The 23,646-nt window shown below is 35.4% G+C and overlaps 2 protein-coding genes across 2 annotated transcripts in view; both read left to right on the plus strand.

The window, feature by feature from the left end:
• The first annotated feature begins 2,143 nt into the window (after positions 1-2,143).
• LOC125666118 (uncharacterized) lies at positions 2,144-17,336 on the plus strand. Its single transcript, XM_048899225.2, has 3 exons — positions 2,144-2,360; positions 9,301-10,694; positions 16,979-17,336. The coding sequence occupies exons 1-3, from the start codon at positions 2,325-2,327 to the stop codon at positions 17,046-17,048; spliced, it is 1,500 nt and encodes a 499-aa protein (XP_048755182.1). The 5' UTR covers positions 2,144-2,324; the 3' UTR covers positions 17,049-17,336.
• A 4,071-nt stretch (positions 17,337-21,407) lies between these two features.
• Positions 21,408-23,646, plus strand: part of LOC125666119 (tolloid-like protein 2) — a 53,572-nt gene continuing 51,333 nt past the window's right edge. The window contains exon 1 of the mRNA XM_056151383.1: positions 21,408-22,314. The gene's annotated coding sequence lies outside the window, so the exon portion shown is untranslated. The remainder of the gene's footprint in view (positions 22,315-23,646) is intronic.

Consider the following 23,646-nt stretch of genomic DNA (forward strand, 5'->3'; position numbering starts at 1 on the left):
AAGCCAAAACCTATTTAATATGCCTTTTAAAGCTGTATGGACCGAATTACAATATTTTTTCCGTCTCGTAAAAACGCTATTAAATCATCGCATGTATGTAGTTATGAGACTGTACGACATATCATAAATAATTTCACCTGTTTTAACCCAAATAATTTGATTTTAAATCGATGTTTACAAATAATCGCGTCACTCAGCCATTTCAAGTGACAGTCACGTGACCAGTTCAAATTTTCAGATCATCGATGGTCTTATCTGTGTAAAGCTGTGTATTTTGTTACAAAAGTACCGTACCATAAGTTTAATAGAAATAAAAATATCAAATACCTCTTAGTAATTCGTTGTTTTACGCTCTTTCAGCCTTAAAACTAGACAGTTGCGTATGAGTTAATACATCATGTTGGGATTCCCATGACGCGCGTGGGTCTATCTATAGACGTCTATTATGGGATGATTTATATATATAGCCACTATATTTACTTTCTGAATAATATTCGCACTGTTTTCTTTTACATGCAGATGTTTTCAAGCATAATTAAGGGAAAGTTAATAACTTTATAAAGTAATTAATCTGCTTTAAAGTAATTATGTACAAAAATAATGCATGAACATCGGGTCATACAGCTTTAACATTTAGACTAAGTGATATATTACCATCACTTTTATATGAAATATATGTATTAAATCTCTGTATACAATTGTGTAATTGTGATGAGAAATAAATTCAGTTCAGTTCAATATAGATATAATTACTGCGGTGGAGCATCTGTAGTATAGGGCTGAAGTGCTGCGCACCATTTGAAATTTCAGCAGACAGAATGATGGGGCAGCCATCTGATTTAAAGGTGTAAATATTTGGCCACCAAGAAGAACAAGGTCCCATTCAAATTCCGGGAGTTCACGGAGTTCAGCACACAGTTCGACACTTAAGTTATTAACATGGCAGTCCACCACTGTTCTCGTATGCTGGCGGTACTTGGACATGAACAAGACGAATGACAGAAAACATCCGTGAACGAATTACCGCATAAATGACACAAATGAACAAGGTCATTTACATGCATACCTGTGTATATGTTACATATAAAGCAAAGTTCAATATTAGCTAATTTTCAAATTGTCGCAGGTTTTATAGCTGAAAATATCTGTCTGAATAAATGGAAATCCGGACTGTTTATCCTCAGCTGTCGCTGGTCTCTGTGATACAATGAGACAGTATGTCTGAATATCCTTTTCCAGGATAACTTATCGGGGAAGAATCCGTTCTCAAGTCATATACTTAAGTAACTGGTAAGCAGGGGATTAAAATTATCATATTTATATCTCATAGAATATATTACATGTATTATTAAAATAATTGCTAAGATTGTATGTTTGTAAGGACAAAGTAAACAGAGATCTACTGACACTGGACTCTGATTCGCCATTATAATGAAATAATGATGACCTCTGATTGCACAGTATACATGTAAAACAATTAACACACGGCGCCGTTACACCGTGGTTCTGCATCCCAACATATGCATAATTCAACCCTAAACTGATTTATCATCATAATGAAGAAAGTAGTTTATGTTCTGCATAGCAATCAAGGGGCGCTAACCTTCTTTAAAGAAAGAAAAATGAATTATTAGCTAGATTTGATCCGCAGCCCTCCTTGTTACTGGTCGATGTTGGTGACCATTGCGCTCCTGAAACCTCGTGCATTGTCACGTGATGTTACAGGTAAATCGTGATTTGTTGAACTCGATCTTAACTAATAATGCGTCAATCTTATTCATAGCTACGTCTACCTTAATTATTGATCTCCCTTAATGATGCATCAATATTCATCTAGCTGTAGACATGAAGGATTGACAAGTGCGATTTTTCCTAAATTATCAAAAAGTATATTTTCAACATTCAGCATATCTGTTCACAATTTTATCACGTATACTGTTTTTGCGAGCATAAAATCATTTGAAACGAAATAACAAGTTGATGGAAGTGGTTTAGGGCTGTGTTTAGAAGTAATGGAAAGTCGTCTTTACTAGTTTATACAACAGGTCTGTCAGATCACGGCGAGGGAGGAATTCGGAAGCAGGACAGGTGAATAGACGTAGATTTAACCAGGTAGAAGCTGGAATGTTTCCACACGAATTTAGGCCTCAATCCGATATGTAAGTTACGTCACTTTGTGTAAAGTAGGGGCGTATGTATGTGCAGAATTTTACAGAGGGTGAAAGTGAATCTGCGAGGGAGTGTGCTATCATTGACCCCGCTACGCTTGTTAGATATGATAGCGATATAAACTGATTAGCAGAGACAGAGAAACCCCCCAAACAATGAAAGTCACCGGGATTATATTGGCTACATTTGTGGTAAGAAATTTCAATTTTAGACGCTATATGAGACTGATTACTCTTTACATTAATTTGGTGAACATTAGCCATCCCCATATTAGGCATAATTGAAAGCTTTGAGGAATCTTCTAGCGTCTATTGGAATGTTATGCATCTTTGAAATTTCAATTATATATAGAGAGAGAAAGCGCTAGCAGTAAATGATTGTTTTTTATGGAATGTGTCATTCTGATTTTCAATATTTATATATATATATATATATATATATATATATATATATAAAGTACTAAAGGTCACAACACTATTGGTTATTTAACATAAAAGTTTCGACACAATCTTCGTATTTATCGAGAGACATAATATATTGCATAAACAAATATCACACACCACGTAAAAAAGACAAATATCAAACATATACATGTATATATTGTTTGTTTCTAAACCGTACCATTATTGAATGTATTGTCCTGGATCTTGTCATGTAATTGTATTTTCTAAAACAGCGATTTAATGTACAACTCCACCTACTTCGCTTCGGCCGTGAGTTTTCAAGTCATATATTTTTTGTATTGTTCCGGATTCTTGTATTCCAAAACAGTAATTCAATCAAATCTTATTTGTTTAATGGTAAATTCGACTTATTTTATCTGACTCACGACGGGAGTGACAGCTCAACAGGGGACGCTTACTCCTCGTCGACACCTTATCCCACCTCTGGTGTTTCCAAGGGGGGGGGGGGGGGGGGGGGCTTGTTTTCCCAGCCCTTTATATTTATATTTTCTGGGTCTATATAGGGACAGCTAAAAGTGCGAAAGAAAAAACCAAAGGAAATGTAATAAACAGAAATTTCGATGTTTTTGTTGTTGGATATAGAAATTATTTTACTCGTGAGACAGGTTTTGTACTCATTAGAATATGAAAACATTCTGTCTCCCTCGTGAAATAAATTGATATCCAACTAGTCTCACTATACATGAAGAAGAAAACACGAAAAACACTGATGAAGCTTTAGGTCTTTCATTCTATCTTATTTATTTCCGATCACTGGGATATTCATTGGAATTTATTTCAAATACACACCGTGTTGAATTTTTAATTATCAACGCTTTTAGATAACTGTTAAAAAGCAACAACAACATAGTGATGCATGGGTTGAGATATGTTTTGGTTTCGCTTCATAAGTACAAATATAGAATTCTTAAAAAAAAAAAAATTACTCGATGTTCAAAAGTTGAAATATTTTACCCCTCCCTACTCAAATAAATTTATACACCCCAGCCACTGTCTTGGAGTTTTAATTGAGAAATCCTGGAAATAAATTGCATTCCATACCGTAAATTGTATTTACTTTACGCATAAAAACATATGATTAGTTTTAATTTTACATCATTTTTTGGAAACAAAAAAGTTTGTAGCAAGTGTCGGAAAATGGTGTCAGCATTGGTTCTTCTTTTTTTTTGCCTATGAACAGAGACGTGAAAAACATGTAGTAGATAAACAATATTAATAAAGTGCCTTCTCGTACGAAGAAGAAGAAAAAAGATGCATGTAATTATTAATATTGAACTTTCTGATACATTATCCCGCTTTATACGCTGGCTGTACGTTCTGATACATTATCTCGCTTTATACGCTGGCTGTACGTTCTGATACATTATCTCGCTTTATACGTTGACTGTATTTTCTGATACATTATCCCGCTTTATACGCTGGCTGTACTTTCTGATACATTATCCCGCTTTATACGTTGACTGTACGTTCTGATACATTATCCCGCTTTATACGCTGGCTGTACGTTCTGATACATTATCTCGCTTTATACGTTGGCTGTATTTTCTGATACATTATCTCGCTTTACACTCTGGCTGTACGTTCTGATACATTACCTCGCTTTATACGTTGGCTGTACTTTCTGATACATTATCTCGTTTTATACGTTGACTGTATTTTCTGATACATTATCCCGCTTTATATGCTGGCTGTACTTTCTGATACATTATCCCGCTTTATACGTTGGCTGTACTTTCTGATACATTATCTCGCTTTACACTCTGGCTGTACGTTCTGATACATTACCTCGCTTTATACGTTGGCTGTACTTTCTGATACATTATCTCGCTTTATACGTTGACTGTATTTTCTGATACATTATCCCGCTTTATATGCTGGCTGTACTTTCTGATACATTATCTCGCTTTACACTCTGGCTGTACGTTCTGATACATTACCTCGCTTTATACGTTGGCTGTACTTTCTGATACATTATCTCGCTTTATACGTTGACTGTATTTTCTGATACATTATCCCGCTTTATACGTTGGCTGTACTTTCTGATACATTATCTCGCTTTATACGTTGGCTGTACTTTCTGATACATTGTCTCGCTTTATACGTTGGCTGTACGTTCTGATACATTATCCCGCTTTATACGCTGGCTGTACTTTCTGATACATTATCCCGCGTTATACGCTGGCTGTATTTGTTGTTTGCCTGTTTGTGAGCAGATAACGTTAAAAGTACCGTGTAACATGGCGGAAAACCGACTTAAAATCAGAGCGTAACTGGAGTATACATTGTATATGTATAACCGAAAAACAAATACATGTAACTAAACACGGGCGCTGGAGAGGGGGGGGGGGATTCTTCATTTTCACAATCTGCAAACATTGGACACATATAGAAAGGAACACTGAAAAAGCTATACAATCATGGTTACGGTATAAACGTCTCCAAAAAAATAAACGAATAAAAAAACAGCAATTTTCGGTATGTATCATTTCGCCTTTGATATGAAATTAAAGTCATGTGTAAAACACAGAAGACAAGAAAGTCATGTGTAGAACACAGAAGACAAGGAAGTCATGTGTAGAACACAGAAGACAAGGAAGTCATGTGTAGAACATAGAAGACAAGGAAGTCATGTGTAGAACACAGAAGACACCCCCAATCTGTATCACTAAATCACGCACGCTCTTGACCGAGGCAAAGGAATAAAATCAAACAGACCCCAGGGACCAAATAAAAAAGAAGGGGGAAAAGCGGCAGTCATTTACATGTACTACATTTTCAACTCGCGCCCTAAATTAAGATAATAAATTCGATATATATACACAGATGAGGTTTTTCTCTCTGTTTTGATTTTTGAAATACAGTTTCGTCAAATTGGATTTAACATGATAGCTTTGCATGTGAAAATATTTCACATATGAATTGAAGTCGATTATCTGCAGACGTTTGCCAGACGTTAATCTCCTGCTTTAATCTCCTGTTTTAATCTCCAGCATTAATCCCGTTTTCATCTCCAGCTTATCTACTTGATATATTCTTCCATTGATTCCAGGCGACGACAGGGTATCATAGCTAATTATAAAGAAAACGAGCGTTGTGCGGTCGTGCCCTCGTGCAGAATATGTTGGCTAACTCTCGCGGAAATCTCGCCTATTTTGTAAACAAGTTTGTCACAACCTGATACCAGACTACTGATAACGGCGGGTTTGTCTTCGTTTACTTCCGTAAGGAGTGCACACAAATTTCATTTAATGCCGTAATCTCAAATTGACTTTAAAACTTAAATCAATTTCTAATTTAACGTCGTTAGCGAAAAAATAAGCCTACATTTATACGCAGATTCTATTTTCTCGAATTGTGCAGCGAACCATCTGAAATATGTTGTTAGTAAATAGACTGTTATTTCATCAAATCTATCTCCCGGAATGGTTGAAATGTGGGAGGGGGGATTAAGTAAACTCTTATTTGAGAATTTAAGATTTTTCTTACATAGAATGACAAAAGCAATTGTTTGGGACAATGTATGTATCTATATATTCATGCATGTATCAATATCCATGTAGGTACGTGTATCTATGTTCATGTAGGTAACCAAGATCCGGTCAATCAATCTTTGACCTTGTAGCGAATATGTATATCAATTTATGAAACAGCAAACAGCTTATTAAATCGCAGTGGTGATGTGGTAACATCACAAATGAGAAGCTCACTTCCGGTATGACGTCATTCTGTAGAACACTGTAATCTTTTTTTTCCCAGTATTCCTTATAGGTTACGACTAACATATATCACAATAATAACATCAATGAGGGAGGCATTAATAAGTTATACAATCAATTTGTAAACATGATATTGTAGGAACTGTTATAATAACAATTTGTAAACATGACATTGTACTGACTGTTATAATAACAATTTGTAAACATGACATTGTAGTCAATTTCTAAACATGACATTGTATAGTGACTGTTATAATTACAATTTGTAAACATGACAGTGTAGTGACTGTTATAATAACAATTTGTAAACATGACAGTGTAGTGACTGTTATAATAACAATTTGTAAACATGACATTGTATAGTGACTCTTATAATAACAATTTGTAAACATGACATTGTACTGACTGTTATAATAACAATTTGTAAACATGACATTGTATAGTGACTGTTATAATAACAATTTGTAAACATGACAGTGTAGTGACTCTTATAATAACAATTTGTAAACATGACATTGTATAGTGACTGTTATAATAACAATTTGTAAACATGACATTGTATAGTGACTGTTATAATAACAATTTGTAAACATGCCATTGTATAGTGACTGTTATAATAACAATTTGTAAACATGACATTGTATAGTGACTGTTATAATAACAATTTGTAAACATGCCATTGTATAGTGACTCTTATAATAACAATTTGTAAACATGACATTGTATAGTGACTGTTATAATAACAATTTGTAAACATGACATCATAGGGACTGTTATAATAACAATTTGTAAACATGACATTGTAGTCAATTTCTAAACATGACATTGTATAGTGACTGTTATAATTACAATTTGTAAACATGACAGTGTAGTGACTGTTATAATAACAATTTGTAAACATGACAGTGTAGTGACTGTTATAATAACAATTTGTAAACATGACATTGTATAGGGACTGTTATAATAACAATTTGTAAACATGACATTGTGTATAGGGACTGTTATAATAACAATTTGTAAACATGACATTGTAGTCAATTTGTAAACATGACGTTGTATAGTGACTGTTATAATAACAATTTGTAAACATGGCATTATTTAGTGACTGTTATAATAACAATTTGTAAACATGACATTGTATAGGGACTGTTTTAATAACAATTTGTAAACATGACATTGTACTGACTGTTATAATAACAATTTGTAAACATGACATTGTATAAAGACTGTTGTAATAATAATTTGTAAACATAACATTGTATAGGGACTGTTATAATAACAATTTGTAAACATGACATTGTAGTCAATTTGTAAACATGACGTTGTATAGTGACTGTTATAATAACAATTTGTAAACATGGCATTATTTAGTGACTGTTATAATAACAATTTGTAAACATGACATTGTATAGGGACTGTTTTAATAACAATTTGTAAACATGACATTGTACTGACTGTTATAATAACAATTTGTAAACATGACATTGTATAAAGACTGTTGTAATAATAATTTGTAAACATAACATTGTATAGGGACTGTTATAATAACAATTTGTAAACATGACATTGTGTATAGGGACTGTTATAATAACAATTTGTAAACATGACAGTGTAGTGACTGTTATAATAACAATTTGTAAACATGACATCATGGGGACTGTTATAATAACAATTTGTAAACATGACATTGTATAGGGACTGTTATAATAACAATTTGTAAACAGTACATTGTATAGGGACTGTTATAATAACAATTTGTAAACATGACATTGTATAGGGACTGTTTTAATAACAATTTGTAAACATGACATTGTACTGACTGTTATAATAACAATTTGTAAACATGACATTGTATAGGGACTGTTATAATAATAATTTGTAAACATGATATTGTAGTGACTGTTCGTTTGTCAAGCGCCGGGTAATGGTGATGTCATTGATCTTAAGGAGGTATGCTACATAGTCGCAATGGCTGACCTCGATTTAAAACATGAATGAAAATATAGATATCAGCAATATCAGTCTATTCCTTTCTACTCCAGTGGGTTTTTTATTTTCAAATTTTGTCAGATTACGTTTTTAATAAAACTGCATTTTTTGACTAAATAAAGTACACTCTAAAGTTTTCAATTTCAAAACATTGTTGTGCATATCCTCCACTTTCATTCATTTCAAATTTCTCTGGCGTAAAATTATTCCTTAAATGATAAAGACAAGAGGTCGTTTTAATTACAAAACAACTTACGACAAAGTCGCAAGTCTTAAATTGTATCACACAGTTATTAGTTTGAATGAAGGAATTAAAACGTTTCTGAAACTTAATTTTCAACATTATTTCTTCACCATTTTACATTGGAGTGAATTATCTTACAATAAGCGGGAGAATTCCAAAATGTAAAGTTGGTCGTAAGTCGTAAGTTCTTTTGTAAAATTCACCCCGGGACGCTGTGTATGCTAGTAGGTCAAACTTTGTGGCATTTTACGCAGAGTTGGTGAAATATCTGCATGACTGAAAAAAAATCGAATGGGACATACAAATTGTGTCTAACAACAAACAAAACCAAAACACACCTTCAGAAATATACTATTGATAGTGTTGTATGTAATTAAAAACATCCAAATCCACGAAATCAATTTACTAATTACTTCAGCATACATTTCATCGTTGGAAATTGGCGAACTAATCTAAACTCCGGGTGGTGACTAAACAAACATCTGGACCCAGTTGCACGAAGATGAATTTTAAAAGTTAACCGACAGTTAACTTCTAGTTGACTCTGTATAAATGTAAGAGTTAACCAGAAGTTAACTGTCTGTTAAAGTGAGCTAACCGCCGTGCAACAACTACATATGCCTGCCTATGGTAGTGTAATGAGGGTGATTGACTTGCTCCACAACATTCGACGTTTCAGTAATACTGAATTAATTTCAACTTTGTTCTTTTTCTACAGAAGCTGGTTACCATCCACGTAGTGAGGACGATTAACATTAATCACTCTGCGAGGAATCTGATCGACGAATCTTCTAACGTGGGTCTTTTGATCGGAAATACACTCACTAACAACTCATCAGGAACCAAACCTCACGTGGTCGTACCCACCCGTAATCACAGTACTCACTCGACACTTCCGTTTACAGACAATTCAAATATAACAAGTACAGGAACAACAGCTGACTGGGGTCAAACATCAGTGCACGAAGTTTCCACGAAATCACCTCTAGGTGAGGAAAATCAGACTCTCCATGTTCAACACAATAGCAAAGAGAACGCCAACAGTACGAACCCAACATCCGCGTCTTATTCAAGCAGCATAAAGACTCCGAGTGCGTCATCTGCGTCTTATTCAAGCAGCATAAAGACTCTGAGTGCGTCATCTACATCTTATTCAAGCAGCATAAAGACTCCGAGTGCGTCATCTGCATCTTATTCAAACAGCATAAAGACTCCGAGTGCGTCATCTACGGTTTATTCAAGCAGCATAAAGACACCGAGTTCTTCAGTTGCGTCTTATTCAAGCAGCATAAAGACTCCGAGTGCGTCAGCTGTGTCCTCTATGAAGAAAATAACTACTCTTGTAGATAAATCTACACTTGGAGGCCAACATACAACAAAAGCCACTGTAGCTAGGCCGGATTTAACAACGAATAAAAACATTTATGAACGTAGCACAGAAAACAAACGCGCTCCGAATTCATCGACATATTCTAACACTACAAATAGATTGAATCTTATAAAGTTACATTCTACAACAGGGACCACACATAGAGCTGACTCTACCAGCCATCTCAACAAACTTAACAAACCGACAGACGACGTGATTGTTACCTCGCGGAATATTGAAACAGACACATCCACAAAACATTCAGCTGAATCTCAAGTCACAGACGCGTCTTCCAGAACTCCCGAAACTACAATCAAAAGTCAAAAAGTCAACCAAATCAATGAATCAAAGGACACGACGAACTATATCGTGACCAAGAAAATCTCTTTTTCGACAAGTATTGAACGGGAACAGTCGTCACGAAACCAAACTGAAAGTAGAAAAACTACTAAAGCAATGACGCAAGCAGTGACGCAATCAATGACCGCGAATACCGTGACAAATACAAACAACACTTCGATGTCTTCATCAAGCAAGGCTGGAACTTCGCCAATCGTGGATTTAAAAACAACTAATCAAAATTCCATTCCCACAAGTCCAACGAGCACAGAAGACGTAGAAGCTCTCTCAAAAATCAGCCAATCAGATGCTGATAAATATTGGCCCGTTGCTATGGCAATAGCTATTGGTGTTCCCTCCATAATTGTGATTGGAGTGACGATTTCCGTCATTAACAGGAAAAGGTTAGCATTCTTTGCACGAGAGAAAGTTTTACTTAGAAATTCCCTAATGTTGCCATGAATGTATTCTTTGAAAGGACTATATATGATACGAGTTCTATTGCCTTGAAAATTGACATGCGTGTTTTCGTTTCAAAATGAAGTGTATTTTGAGCAAGAATTCCGATGCTCGATTTGATCAAAATGACGTAGAACTGAGACTTACTGACCTTTTTCAGCATTTCAATATTAGATGGTCAAATGACACATAATTTCTCATGGGAAACACTGACTGCAGGCTTGGTGAACTTTACATCTATATATCTATCTACCTAGTGCACATATGTGATAGAAAAAAATGTCCAAAGCTACGCTCTTTGTTTCCAGAACCAAATTCATCATTTACAAAAATAGTATTCTATCTAAATGGTGAAATGAAGAAATTACGTCATTTTTACTATGCTATTTACTCGAAATCACTGTAAATATTAGATACTAAATACAGTTGTATATAAGACCTGTAAATATCAGATACAGAATAATAAACTAGCTGTATTGGATATGATCTCTGTAAATATCAGATACAGAATAATAAACTAGCTGTATTGGATATGATCTCTGTAAATATCAGATACAGAATAATAAACTAGCTGTATTGGACCTGATCTCTTTATGAAATAAAAGATGTTGTCCCCCTTTCAAGCTTTAAAGTTTCTATTTTACGGAGGCCTAGGAACGCTTTTATCGTATATAGTCCTTTATATGAGATCAGATATAAAAAGAATACTCGCTTTTTTCCTTTGCTAAATAACTATCTCAGTAGACTGTTTGCCTTGCAAAAAAAGTGATACAAAGCGCAAAAAATGCATTGAATACAAATAGCAGCATACATGTATGTAATTAAATTAATTGACTTTTTCTCACATTTCGACCAAAAAAGAATAACAGTTTCTACATTTTAAAAATGTTAATCTATTTGCTAACCGTCAAAGATCTCAAGACCCGTACTGAAGATCCACATTGTAAGATTAAATTACAATTTTAATCTTATTGGCGACCACTATACGCAGTTAAAGCAATCCATGTATCGCTTTCAAAACATGTTGATTTACAGATAAGCATCAAGGCATGGATACGTCATCAATATATCTCAAGTTCTGTTTATTTCAAAATTTGTCATTAAGCAGGAGTTTGATCAATTCCAACGGGTTCCGGTATTTTGATAAAACTTAACCAGTCCCGGTGGTTTCATAAATCTTAACCGGTTCTGGTGGTTTGATAAATTTTAACCGGTTCCGGTGGTTTGGTAAACTCTAACCGGTCGTGATGGACTAGTCAGAAAAGTGTTCACTTCGCAACTTGTAAGTTCCGCATTCGATTCTGATTTTGACACCGTGTTAATCTTGAGACGCATCTGTTCCTTCCTCAAGTGCCCGCGGCATTAAAAGTGAAAGTCACGGGTATTAAAAGTGAAAGTCACGTGCCTTTCGGACACGACCTTAGAAGCGGAAGTCCCGTGTCTGGGTAGGCGTCGGCACGATAAAGAACATCCCGTTTTTTAACCCAGAACACTTCGTAAATAATAAATTGTTCAAAATACGTGGCACTTCATTGAAACTGGTGAGTGTGTGTACGAGTGAAATATTCCTCAATGAGAGCAGAACAATCAGTCAAACAAAATGATAGATACAGACTAGTACAGGGGCGGATCCAGGAATTGCAGTTACGGGGGCGCCACTTTATGAGGCAGTGGATTCACTCTAAATCCGCCACTGTAATATGCTCTACATAGGAATCAAATCTTACATTACCTCCAGTCTTTTGACAATTCTTTGAAATATAGACATTAAAATTCGTATTTTGATATTTCAAACTGAAGAGTTTTCAGGTGGCGGAAATTTGGAATTACTTTTGCTACAAACAAACAACAAAAACAAGAAATAAGAATTCGTTTCAAAATGAGTGGTTTGTAATCAGCTGAATGTCCTAAAAATCCTAACATTTGTTGACATTTAATCATCTAAGTTTATAACACCACGATATCGCAATGCATTCCGGGCCACAGAAAGGAAAACAACCTATTATTATAGTGGCACAATGAATAAATAAATAATAATGATGATAATAATATTGATAATAATGATAATATCAATAATCATAATAACAATAAAAACTTTTGAAAATGCATTGCCATTTCAAAGATCAAAGCCATTAAATCATGTTGATTAAGGCGTCAATGCGTGCGATCTCCTGAAGCACCTCCCGATCTCTCTTACTGTCGTCCCTGGTCTACATTTATCCGTCAAAGGTAGAAATTCGCAGTTTCTATTTTTTGTGTCTACCCCTGGTCTATCAATGTTAAGTAATTACCAAAACTAGGAACATGTTCCCAAGTGTTTGAAGACTTCTTATTTCTTTATTTTGTAATCTTCAATTCAGCTAGTAAAAAAAATCAAAGAGTTATCCCGAACTTGGGCTCTCTAGTGTCCTCATTACGAAATAGAATACACATTTAATGGCTTCACTTTAGAAGAAGTCTCGTTTTACAGTCATTTATATAATTAACATTGCAATCATACCCCGAAGTACACTTTAAATTCATCAACATATTGATCACCGATTCAGAAGTGCTTGTGTTCAATAATCACTCAGAATTTCTGGCACAAGGGCAGCCACAAATTCAAATCAATCTGGTTGTGCTTCTGCACCCCTTGCCAAATCCTAAATGAAAATAAATCTATTACATAATTAAGCACAGAAGAATCAAATTTCAACAAACATGTTAAGGAAACCGGTGTATCATGCAATGTTTATTGTGAAATTCAACACCAGTGCACTTCTGTAATGTCATAAATCTCGGGGTAAAAGTACAACGGGTGTCCTTCTGTGACGTTGCACAATGGCGTGAGATCGCACGTACTTAATCCCGCGTGGAATTTGTTCAATAAAAATTCATGTTCGAAATTTAGATAACCTGTTAGAATGAAATTCATCACCATTCTGCAGAATGAAAAACCACGTGTTCGTAGTGATGTTCAAACAGCGATCTCAAGACCAGTGTGGAATTTCAGCCGCCATTAGTTTCCGCAGGTGGTGGTATTCAGCTGCATCATCCTATTTATTCACATCAGAGTAACTTTTCAGAAAAGTTGACATTCAGATTTAGACTAATTGGTAAAGTTCACATCCATTTAAAGATAATTATAGTAATGTTGGCCTTCATATATACATGTAAGATAATTAGTAACGTCGGCCTTCATTGTAAGATAATTATAGTAATGTTGGACTTCATATATACATGTAAGATAATTAGTAACGTCGGCGTTCATTGTAAGATAATTATAGTAATGTTGGACTTCATATAGACATGTAAGATAATTAGTAACGTTGGCCTTCGTTGTAAGATAATTATAGTAAAGTTGGCCTTTATATATAAGATAATTATGGTAAAATTGACAATCAATCATATATTATAAGATGATTACAGTAAAGTTGACAATCATATGTAAGATAATTATAGTAAAGTTGGCCTTCATTTATAAAATAATTAGTTAAGTTGGCCTGCATTGTAAGATAATTAGTAAAGATGGCCTCCATATGCAAGATAATTAGTAAAGTTGGCCTTTATATGAGAGAAGATTAAGAAGGTTAAAATGATTAGTAAAGTTGGCATAAAGGCGAAGATAACGAACGGTGATGAATTTCATAACTCTCATAAGCAATACAAAACAGATAGTTGGGCAAACACAGACCCCTAGATATACCAGAGATGGGATCAGGTGTCTAGGACGAACAGGCATCCCCTGTCAACCGGTCACACCCACCGTGAACCCTATATCTTGATCAAATAGACGGAGTTAGTCAAAATCAGTGTACCAAGAACAGCCTAACAATCGGAATGAAACACGTCAGACAGCATTTGACCCAATGATAGGTTATATTGGCAAACTAGATCGTTATTACGACCATAGATTTGCGAAATACTGACTTTAAATGAGATTGTTGAAGCCCTTGCACCATCAGCTTGTTTGTCAGTAGCCTGCCTCGATTTAAAAACTGATCATACACAGAACAAGCTCTTGATCATCGAATATGTTGAGAGACGTAAACACCATATGCAGGCGATAATGGAATATTGCTACAAAAATATGGGAAGTTGACAATAAAGAAGTTGAAATCATCCCGTTTGTCATAAAGCTGAGTTGTAAGTTTGCCGTCAATATCTATTTTCAATAAAATATCTAAGTATGGAGCGAGTTCACAGGGCTATATCGAATCGATATATAAATGAAAATTATTATTAATAGATAATACGTCGTCGATATACATGTATCTAAATGTCGAATCGAAGGCCACAGCAAGAGATTTCAAACGTAAGATAATTGAGAAAATTAACAATCAGAAGTAAAGATGACATCAAAATGTGATAATCAATAATGTTGATTCTTATTTTTTTAAGATGATTGATAAAACAGAATTTTCAGATGCATAGCTCATATCCTTGGACGAATTTGGCTCCAGTTTTTGGCACTCTGGATTTCCTTTTAGCTCTTACAAGTTTATTGTTATTTCGAATTTCCGAAATTTCGGCTTGAGCATCACTGAAGAGACATTATTTGTCGAAATGCGCATCTGGTGCATCAAAAGTGGCACCGTATAAGTTTTACATGAGGATAATTAACGTTGATTTCCAATGTTAATTAATTAGTAAAGTTGACTTTGTACGATTGGATCTGTGCTGCCGAAAGGATCTAAAATACGGAAATAATTAAATCAAGCACGTATGACGCAATATAAAAGATGTCAGGGGAAATGTACGGTTTGACAAGCGGTTACTCCCAACGGTCTCCTAAGCCTAGTCATCACTTCCAATAGGTCTATATAATCTGGAACCTAGTCATAACTATCAAAGCGTCTCTATTCTCCGCAAAACTGATGCTTTGTACATAGGAAATAATTGTCAGAAGTTCTAGATATATTTTTTTAAATGGGTATTGTACAAAATTACAGGTTTCAATGTACAAAGTTTAACATGATAAAAGCGTTTGAGATGGAAACTTTATTAAAATTTCTTCATAGCCTATTTTGAGAAATTCAATGCGGAACAAAATGAAAAGTTTCAATGTACTTTTAGGTAAATTTAACATAACAAAACCTCTTAATGTATAATTGTTCCAATAAAACATGTCGATAAAAGTACATATTAGATGAATTAACAATTCACCCACAACATATCACGAGAATGGCGTGTGTATGTCGTTAGATACCCCACAGAATTACCATACTCTTTTGACATTCCTCGTAAGATTACCACGCCTTCAAAGTGTATCCAGTCACAGATCGACGGTGTTTATTTATCCGAATCTACCATATATTTTTTATTTCGTCATCAAAATATACTAAAAGGGGGTAACTACAATTTTCAAGTTACTGATATATTTGAATCACGTGGAAAGAGATTGATAATGAGTTTTTTATGAATACCAGTTCACAAGTTTTACAAGACCACGAGTCATGTGGCGTAGGAATACATAGAAAAAGGATTTGGCTGGTTGATTGTTTGTTTTACGTCCTGTCGAGAATTGTTCACTCATATTGAGACGTCACCAGATGTAGGTGAAATACCACAAATTTATACCTATGCTTAGCACTCAGGGCCGTAGCAGTGAGGGTAAATATGCCAGTGCCTGTGGCGTCAATAGACCTCTGCCTTTAGGTCATACCGGTATCCGAAAGACCCATGAGTCTGACTTCTAAATGCCGAGCGTTTGGCGAAGGAGCAATCATTACCTCTACTAACGACCTCCCGGTTACGAAACGAACGCTCTACCACTCAGCTACCCCGGTATCAAAATTGAAATAGATATGTATATAGACATTTATCATACAGTTGAAATATATCACCCTGCTTATGCAGGACTGTTTACCATTGACAGTGATGTCTAAACTCCGGTGTCGTCACATCCTCTTCCTGTTTGCTATCGAATGCCTCAAGAGTGATGCGCAAACTGCATTTATAAGTCATTTTTCACACTGCATCGATTGTTTGTACGCCTTATTTAAGGAGCGAACGAGACTCGCTGCTACCGGGACCAACCACTGCACAGGCAAACAAGTCTTCTTTTTTTTTTACCAAGTATTATGTGACAAGAGTTGACATTGATGTATTATGTGACAAGAGTTGACATTGATGTATTATGTGACAAGAGTTGACATTGATGTATTATGTGACAAGAGTTGACATTGATGTATTATGTGACAAGAGTTGACGTTGATCATGATTTATACATCTAATCCGTTCGTTACAGAAATTTAGAGAAAGCTCACAGCACTCTTTTGAATGGCTACATCACACCTCCTACTGAATACGACGTATAGGAAGCGGTCAGTGGTCATCAATAGCAATACAGCAGTATGACGTCACAGCGGACACCAGTTCTCCGGACAGTTATCATAATTTCACTTGTTGAAAAATATCTTTCTATTTTTTTTTCAGATTTTTTAATCAATATTACTTGTGAGACCTTTCCCGTTCTATAAAAATGCACGTAAGAAGAGAAATCAAATCAGAACAAAATAAATGTATAGCGTTGTTTTTACATGCATGTAGTAAAAATAATAAGGAAATCTTACAAATATACTTTCAGTCTATGTCTTTCTACAAAATGTTCTTCACTTTCTACTGTTCTCAGAATCAGGTGCACTTTTGCATCGAAATTGACCCGAGTTCAAACTTTGAATATCCCGAGTTTTTACAAATAACAAAACACATACACTCATTTGCAAGGTGTGTTTCCCATTGTTGCTGTATATATTACTTCCTGACAGTGCGCATGTCACAATGTCCCCACAATCCGGGTTGTGTTCTATCACTCTAACAGTGCGCATGTCACAATGTCCCCACAATCCGGTTTGTGGTCTATCACTCTGATAATGCGCATGTCACAATGTCCCCACAATCCGGTTTGTGGTCTATCCCTCTGACAATACGCATGTCACAATGTCCCCACAATCCGGGTTGCGTTCTAACACTGTGACCTTTGTTACTGCTCCACCGTTATCTGAAACTAACAGATATCAATCGATTGATTGATTGATATAATATTGTTTAATGTCCTGGGCGAGGATATTTCACTCATTTGGAGACGTCACCACTGCCGGTGAAGGGTTGCAAAATTTCAGCCTATGCTCGGCATTTATAGCATTTGAGCAAGGAGGGATCTTTATCGTGCCACGCCTGTTGTGACACGGGACCTCGGTTTTTGCGGATCCATCCGAAGGACCGCCTAATAAATCCTACAAAAGGTGAAGATAACGAACAGTGATCAATCTCATAACTCCTATAAAACGTGAAGATAACGAACAGTGATCAATCTCATAACTCCTATAAAAGGTGAAGATAACGAACAGTGGTCAATCTCATAAATCCTATAAAACGTGAAGATAGCGAACAGTGATCAATCTCATAACTCCTATAAAAGGTGAAGATAACGAACAGTGGTCAATCTCATAAATCCTATAAAGGTGAAGATAACGAACAGTGATCAATCTCATAACTCCTATAAAAGGTGAAGATAACGAACAGTGGTCAATCTCATAAATCCTATAAAGGTGAAGATAACGAACAGTGATCAATCTCATAAATCCTATAAAGGTGAAGATAACGAACAGTGGTCAATCTCATAAATCCTATAAAGGTGAAGATAACGAACAGTGATCAATCTCATAAATCCTATAAAGGTGAAGATAACGAACAGTGATCAATCTCATAAATCCTATAAAGGTGAAGATAACGAACAGTGATCAATCTCATAAATCCTATAAAGGTGAAGATAACGAACAGTGGTCAATCTCATAAATCCTATAAAGGTGAAGATAACGAACAGTGATCAATCTCATAAATCCTATAAAGGTGAAGATAACGAACAGTGATCAATCTCATAAATCCTATAAAGGTGAAGATAACGAACAGTGGTCAATCTCATAAATCCTATAAAGGTGAAGATAACGAACAGTGATCAATCTCATAAATCCTATAAAGGTGAAGATAACGAACAGTGATCAATCTCATAACTCCTATAAAGGTGAAGATAACGAACAGTGGTCAATCTCATAAATCCTATAAAGGTGAAGATAACGAACAGTGGTCAATCTCATCACTCCTATAAAGGTGAAGATAACGAACAGTGATCAATCTCATAACTCCTATAAAAGGTGAAGATAACGAACAGTGATCAATCTCATAAATCCTATAAAAGGTGAAGATAACGAACAGTGGTCAATCTCATAACTCCTATAAAAGGTGAAGATAACGAACAGTGATCAATCTCATAACTCCTATAAAAGGTGAAGATAACGAACAGTGGTCAATCTCATAACTCCTATAAAAGGTGAAGATAACGAACAGTGGTCAATCTCATAACTCCTATAAAAGGTGAAGATAACGAACAGTGGTCAATCTCATAATTCCTATAAAAGGTGAAGATAGCGAACAGTGATCAATCTCATAACTCCTATAAAAGGTGAAGATAACGAACAGTGGTCAATCTCATAAATCCTATAAAGGTGGAGATAACGAACAACGATCAATCTCATAGATACAGAATGAAGAGAAAGGCAAACACTGTATATATCAGGTGTCTAGGATGAATATGTATCCCCTGTTGACCGGCCACCCCCACCGTAAATCCTATATCGTGATCAGGTAAACTGAGTATTCCATAGTCAAAATCAGTGTGTAAAGAACGACCGATCAATTGATGCAAAACACGTCAGGCAGCATTGGACCCATTGAAAATTAGATCATTACAAAGACCATAGAATTTCCGAAATGCTTACTTTAAACAGGACTATTGAAACCCCTGTAACATCAACATATTTGTCAGTAGCCTGCCTTGATGCTTTTGTGTATCGAATCAGTCAAGATACATAAACACCATATGCAGGGAATAATGGAATATTTCTACACAAATTTGGGAAGTTGACGGTGGAAAAGCTGAAATAATTTCGTATGTTATATAGTTGTGATAGTGTATTATTGACATCTGTGTTCAATAGAAATCCTACCATGAGCATATATGGAAGTATCGAATATCGAATCGATATATGAATGAAAATGAGTATTGATAGATAAAACGTAGTCGTTATATGTAAATGTCAAGTAAAAGCCCACAACACGAAAAGTGAAGATAACGAACAGTGATCAATCTCATAAATCCTATAAAGGTGAAGATAACGAACAGTGGTCAATCTCATAAATCCTATAAAGGTGAAGATAACGAACAGTGATCAATCTCATAACTCCTATAAAAGGTGAAGATAACGAACAGTGATCAATTTCACAACTCCTATAAAGGTGAAGATAACGAACAGTGATCAATCTCATAACTCCTATAAGGAATACAATATTGAGAGTTGGGCAAACTCGGAAGTATTTCTTCTCGTGTAGCAGCATTCGAATAAATTATGCCGAATAAGAATACAAAACCTGGACAACTAATTATGGAGCACGATTTGTGCCCATAGGCATTCCAACAGAATAGTGGAAGACCTGATCACCAAAGACTACGTATATATTGTCAATGAGGAATTTCAGCATTTTATTTAAATATCAACTTAAGAGTACTTGTGCATAGATTCAAAGTGATGTTAAACAAAGCAAGGTTTTGAATGATTGAGCACAATGCTTCATTTTATTGAAGAAACAGCTGTCTATGATATCGAAAAGTATGGTCTTTGATTATCACAAGGGATGGTCATGAAAGGTGTTGAAAAATCGGACGCTTTGATGCTGCTACGTTGGGGAAAAGAGTTGTGATTTCAAATTTACTGAACCTTCTTTAGATTTTTTCAGAATCCACTGTTGATTAACACTATGTCTTGCATATGTTGTAGCACATCATGTCTGAAGTTTCTGCATCACAACAGTTAGTCTTTTTTGTGAGGAGTAAAAATAAGGGCTTGTATCCTGCAATGTGTCTTTGTAAGAGCTCGAGTAGATTTGAAATCTATTATAGGTACGGTAATTCATATTCATTCTTCCATTGACTGAAATATGGAACATGACAGTAAATCGTCTACAAATTGGCCCATATTTTTCTTTATATAGATAATTCTTAAGAACTATATAGTCTATCAGGTGACTTAATAAATTCTGGTTTCAATGATATATAGCATTCGGTCAGATCCTCTACCACTTGCTCAAACACTTCAGCACAGAACATTTCGTGTAAATTGGTCTCAGTTGTTCGTTCTCATGGATACTTGCATTCTCCATAGTAAATTGCCGTAGGGGTGGTTGTGCGTTAAAGCACTATCGTATCCTGCATAGGAATGGTTGTATCCAAATGACGTGTGACCATGGTGTAATCTGTCAGCAAAAGGTAACCGAAACGTAATGTCTTGGAACCAGGATTATGTTGGTACAGTTGTATGATAATACAGTCATCAAATGTGTTTTCGGGCAATAGACATTTCGTCAGCCCCTTGGTAAGAACTGTTGACCGCAGACTAAAGCCCTCCACCAACAGCTTTCACCCTGGGGCTGACAAAAGGACTATTTCTCTCATATCTATTTGATATTACATGGTTTAAGCGTCACAGTGATGCCCAAACGTTCTATAGACCGAGACGTTAAAGCTGTCTACTAAACGACAGATTCACTTTCAGTATGACAAAGTTAAGTAACGTCATTGAGGACGATTAGCTAGGAGTTTTAGAAATTGAGACTCACTGGGTACAAAAACATTTTATTAAAGGAGCTATGTACAAAGTGTAGGTTGTTGCAGATTTTACAAATCAAAGTAGAAAGCGTCTGCAGGAATCAGATCATGTATGCATGCTGTGATATTGCTAGAAAATTACATTAAAAGAAATACTAGTTATTTCAACTTATTTACATGTTTTTCTTATTACTGATTTAAAGAATTATAAAGTAAGTTACGAAATATGGCTTCGTCAATACGTACGGGTAACTGCTGCCCCGTGGTAGAGAAGACAGGGTTTTCTGTAACTATGCACACAATGTAATTCGGAACACTCTAAACTGTCTTTATCGTTAACACTCGGAACACTGTAAAACTGTCTTTATCGTTAACACTGATAAGTTCTTCATTTTCAGCGACAGTCACTTAAGAGTGTGAAGCCAAGGAAGGTCGTCAGTACTTCATAATCAAATTTACACTTGGTCGGAATAATGTCGCTCTTAATCTCTCTATAGTTTATCTTCATTATCTCAATTCTTTGGTTCAATTAAAACATGTTTCAAGTTATGTTGCAGTGTTGACGTAAATTCACCCCTGTTGCCGCGATAGATGAGATTAGGTAGTCACTGCATTATCATTTTGATGAGCAGATTCCACCATGTCGCGCTCGATACAATGGTATTATCAAATATGCACACTGAGACGGGACGTTTGAAGGTGACGCTCCTGAGAAACGTTCTAGTGGTGCATGCTGAGCTGGAATACACCAAAGTTGTGGGGTAGGGTTGGTGTCAGATCGTTTGACATCTCTTTTTCTAGCGTGAAAGATACCCAGGACATGACGATGAATTAAACCTAGCTTAACTATTGATGAAGTCACGTGATTCTGTGAAGAGACAGATCTGTTAGAAGAGTGTGGCTGAGACGTGGTAAACCTTCATGTAAGTAATGTATGTATGTACTATCAGGGACAATTATGTACAGCTAGGGTCAATTATCTAAATATAGCTGAGGTCAATTATATACAGTTGACGTCAATCGATAGGTTACGATGAATTATGTACAGTTATGATAAATATAGTAAGGGTAAATGATATGCCGTTAGGGTTAATGATATACAGTTAAGGTAGATGATATGCAGTTAGGGTTAATTATATACAATTAGGGCCAATCGTTTACGGTTAGGATAAATTATGTGCAGTTAGGGTCTATCGTGTGCCGTTAGTTTTAATCATGTACAAATAGGGTCAGTTATGTACAGTTAGGGTCAATTATGTTCTATGAGGGTCAATTATGTACAATTGGGTCAATTACATGTATACACAATTGTTACTTAGCTTGTGTTTCAATCGGATTTTGGTGATGAAGCGGTGTATTTAAAACTGCGTGATTTCGTTTATGAAGTGAAAGGAGTAATGGGGTTTTGTTCCCCTCCCGCGTGTACATAAATCATTCCGCGCCAGGCTGTGTAGTTCTCTAAAGGGAAATAACTCGGGCATCTCGAAACTTTCGTATCGTCTTTACAAAATACATCTTTTGCTTTGGAGAAAATTGCTGAACATTTTTTTTTTAAATAGCATGCAAACATTTATAGCATGAAAGTTTTGACCAGTGCATATGTGAGAATTCAAAGATTCAAAGCCAAAGTGCCCTTAACAGCCTTCTCAAGTTCATAAAGTGATCTTGACGGTCATGCAAACTTTGAAATCAGAAGATATTACTTAGTTCATTTAAACAAAGGTGCATACGAACTTTCATGAAACAATAGCGTGTCACAATCTGGTACATTGTATGGAGTTTTAATCTTTAAGTGGAATTTAAAGAAACAATTCATCTGATCTAAATTGTCGATTTATTGTTAAAATATAATTGATTTGATTCTAATAACAGAATTGAGATATTTCGCTTGTCATACTGCCGGGAAAGGGTGTGTAACTTGAAATGTGTTAACTTCTCGTCTTCGAACATACATAACATCAGTAAAACACATTTATAGCGAAGAATAGTTCGTCATAGTACATAACCAAACTTCGTTACATCCAATAATTCGTTATTTTCTTCTCATGGGGGAATGTTATAACTTTAACTCGCGATTAGCGACAATTCGTCTTATGTGTGTATTTCTGTCCGTTAGTCCGTTTTGTTCCACTTGGTTTTCAGCATTTTTTTTTATCATACTTTGAGTTACATACACATGTACCTGGTATAGGAAACTAAAATCTACTATGCGAATTGATTAATAAATGAATGAGACGTCACTAGCTGTAAGTGAA

Source organism: Ostrea edulis, chromosome 10 (assembly GCF_947568905.1).
Source record: "Ostrea edulis chromosome 10, xbOstEdul1.1, whole genome shotgun sequence".
NCBI lineage: Eukaryota > Metazoa > Mollusca > Bivalvia > Ostreida > Ostreidae > Ostrea > Ostrea edulis.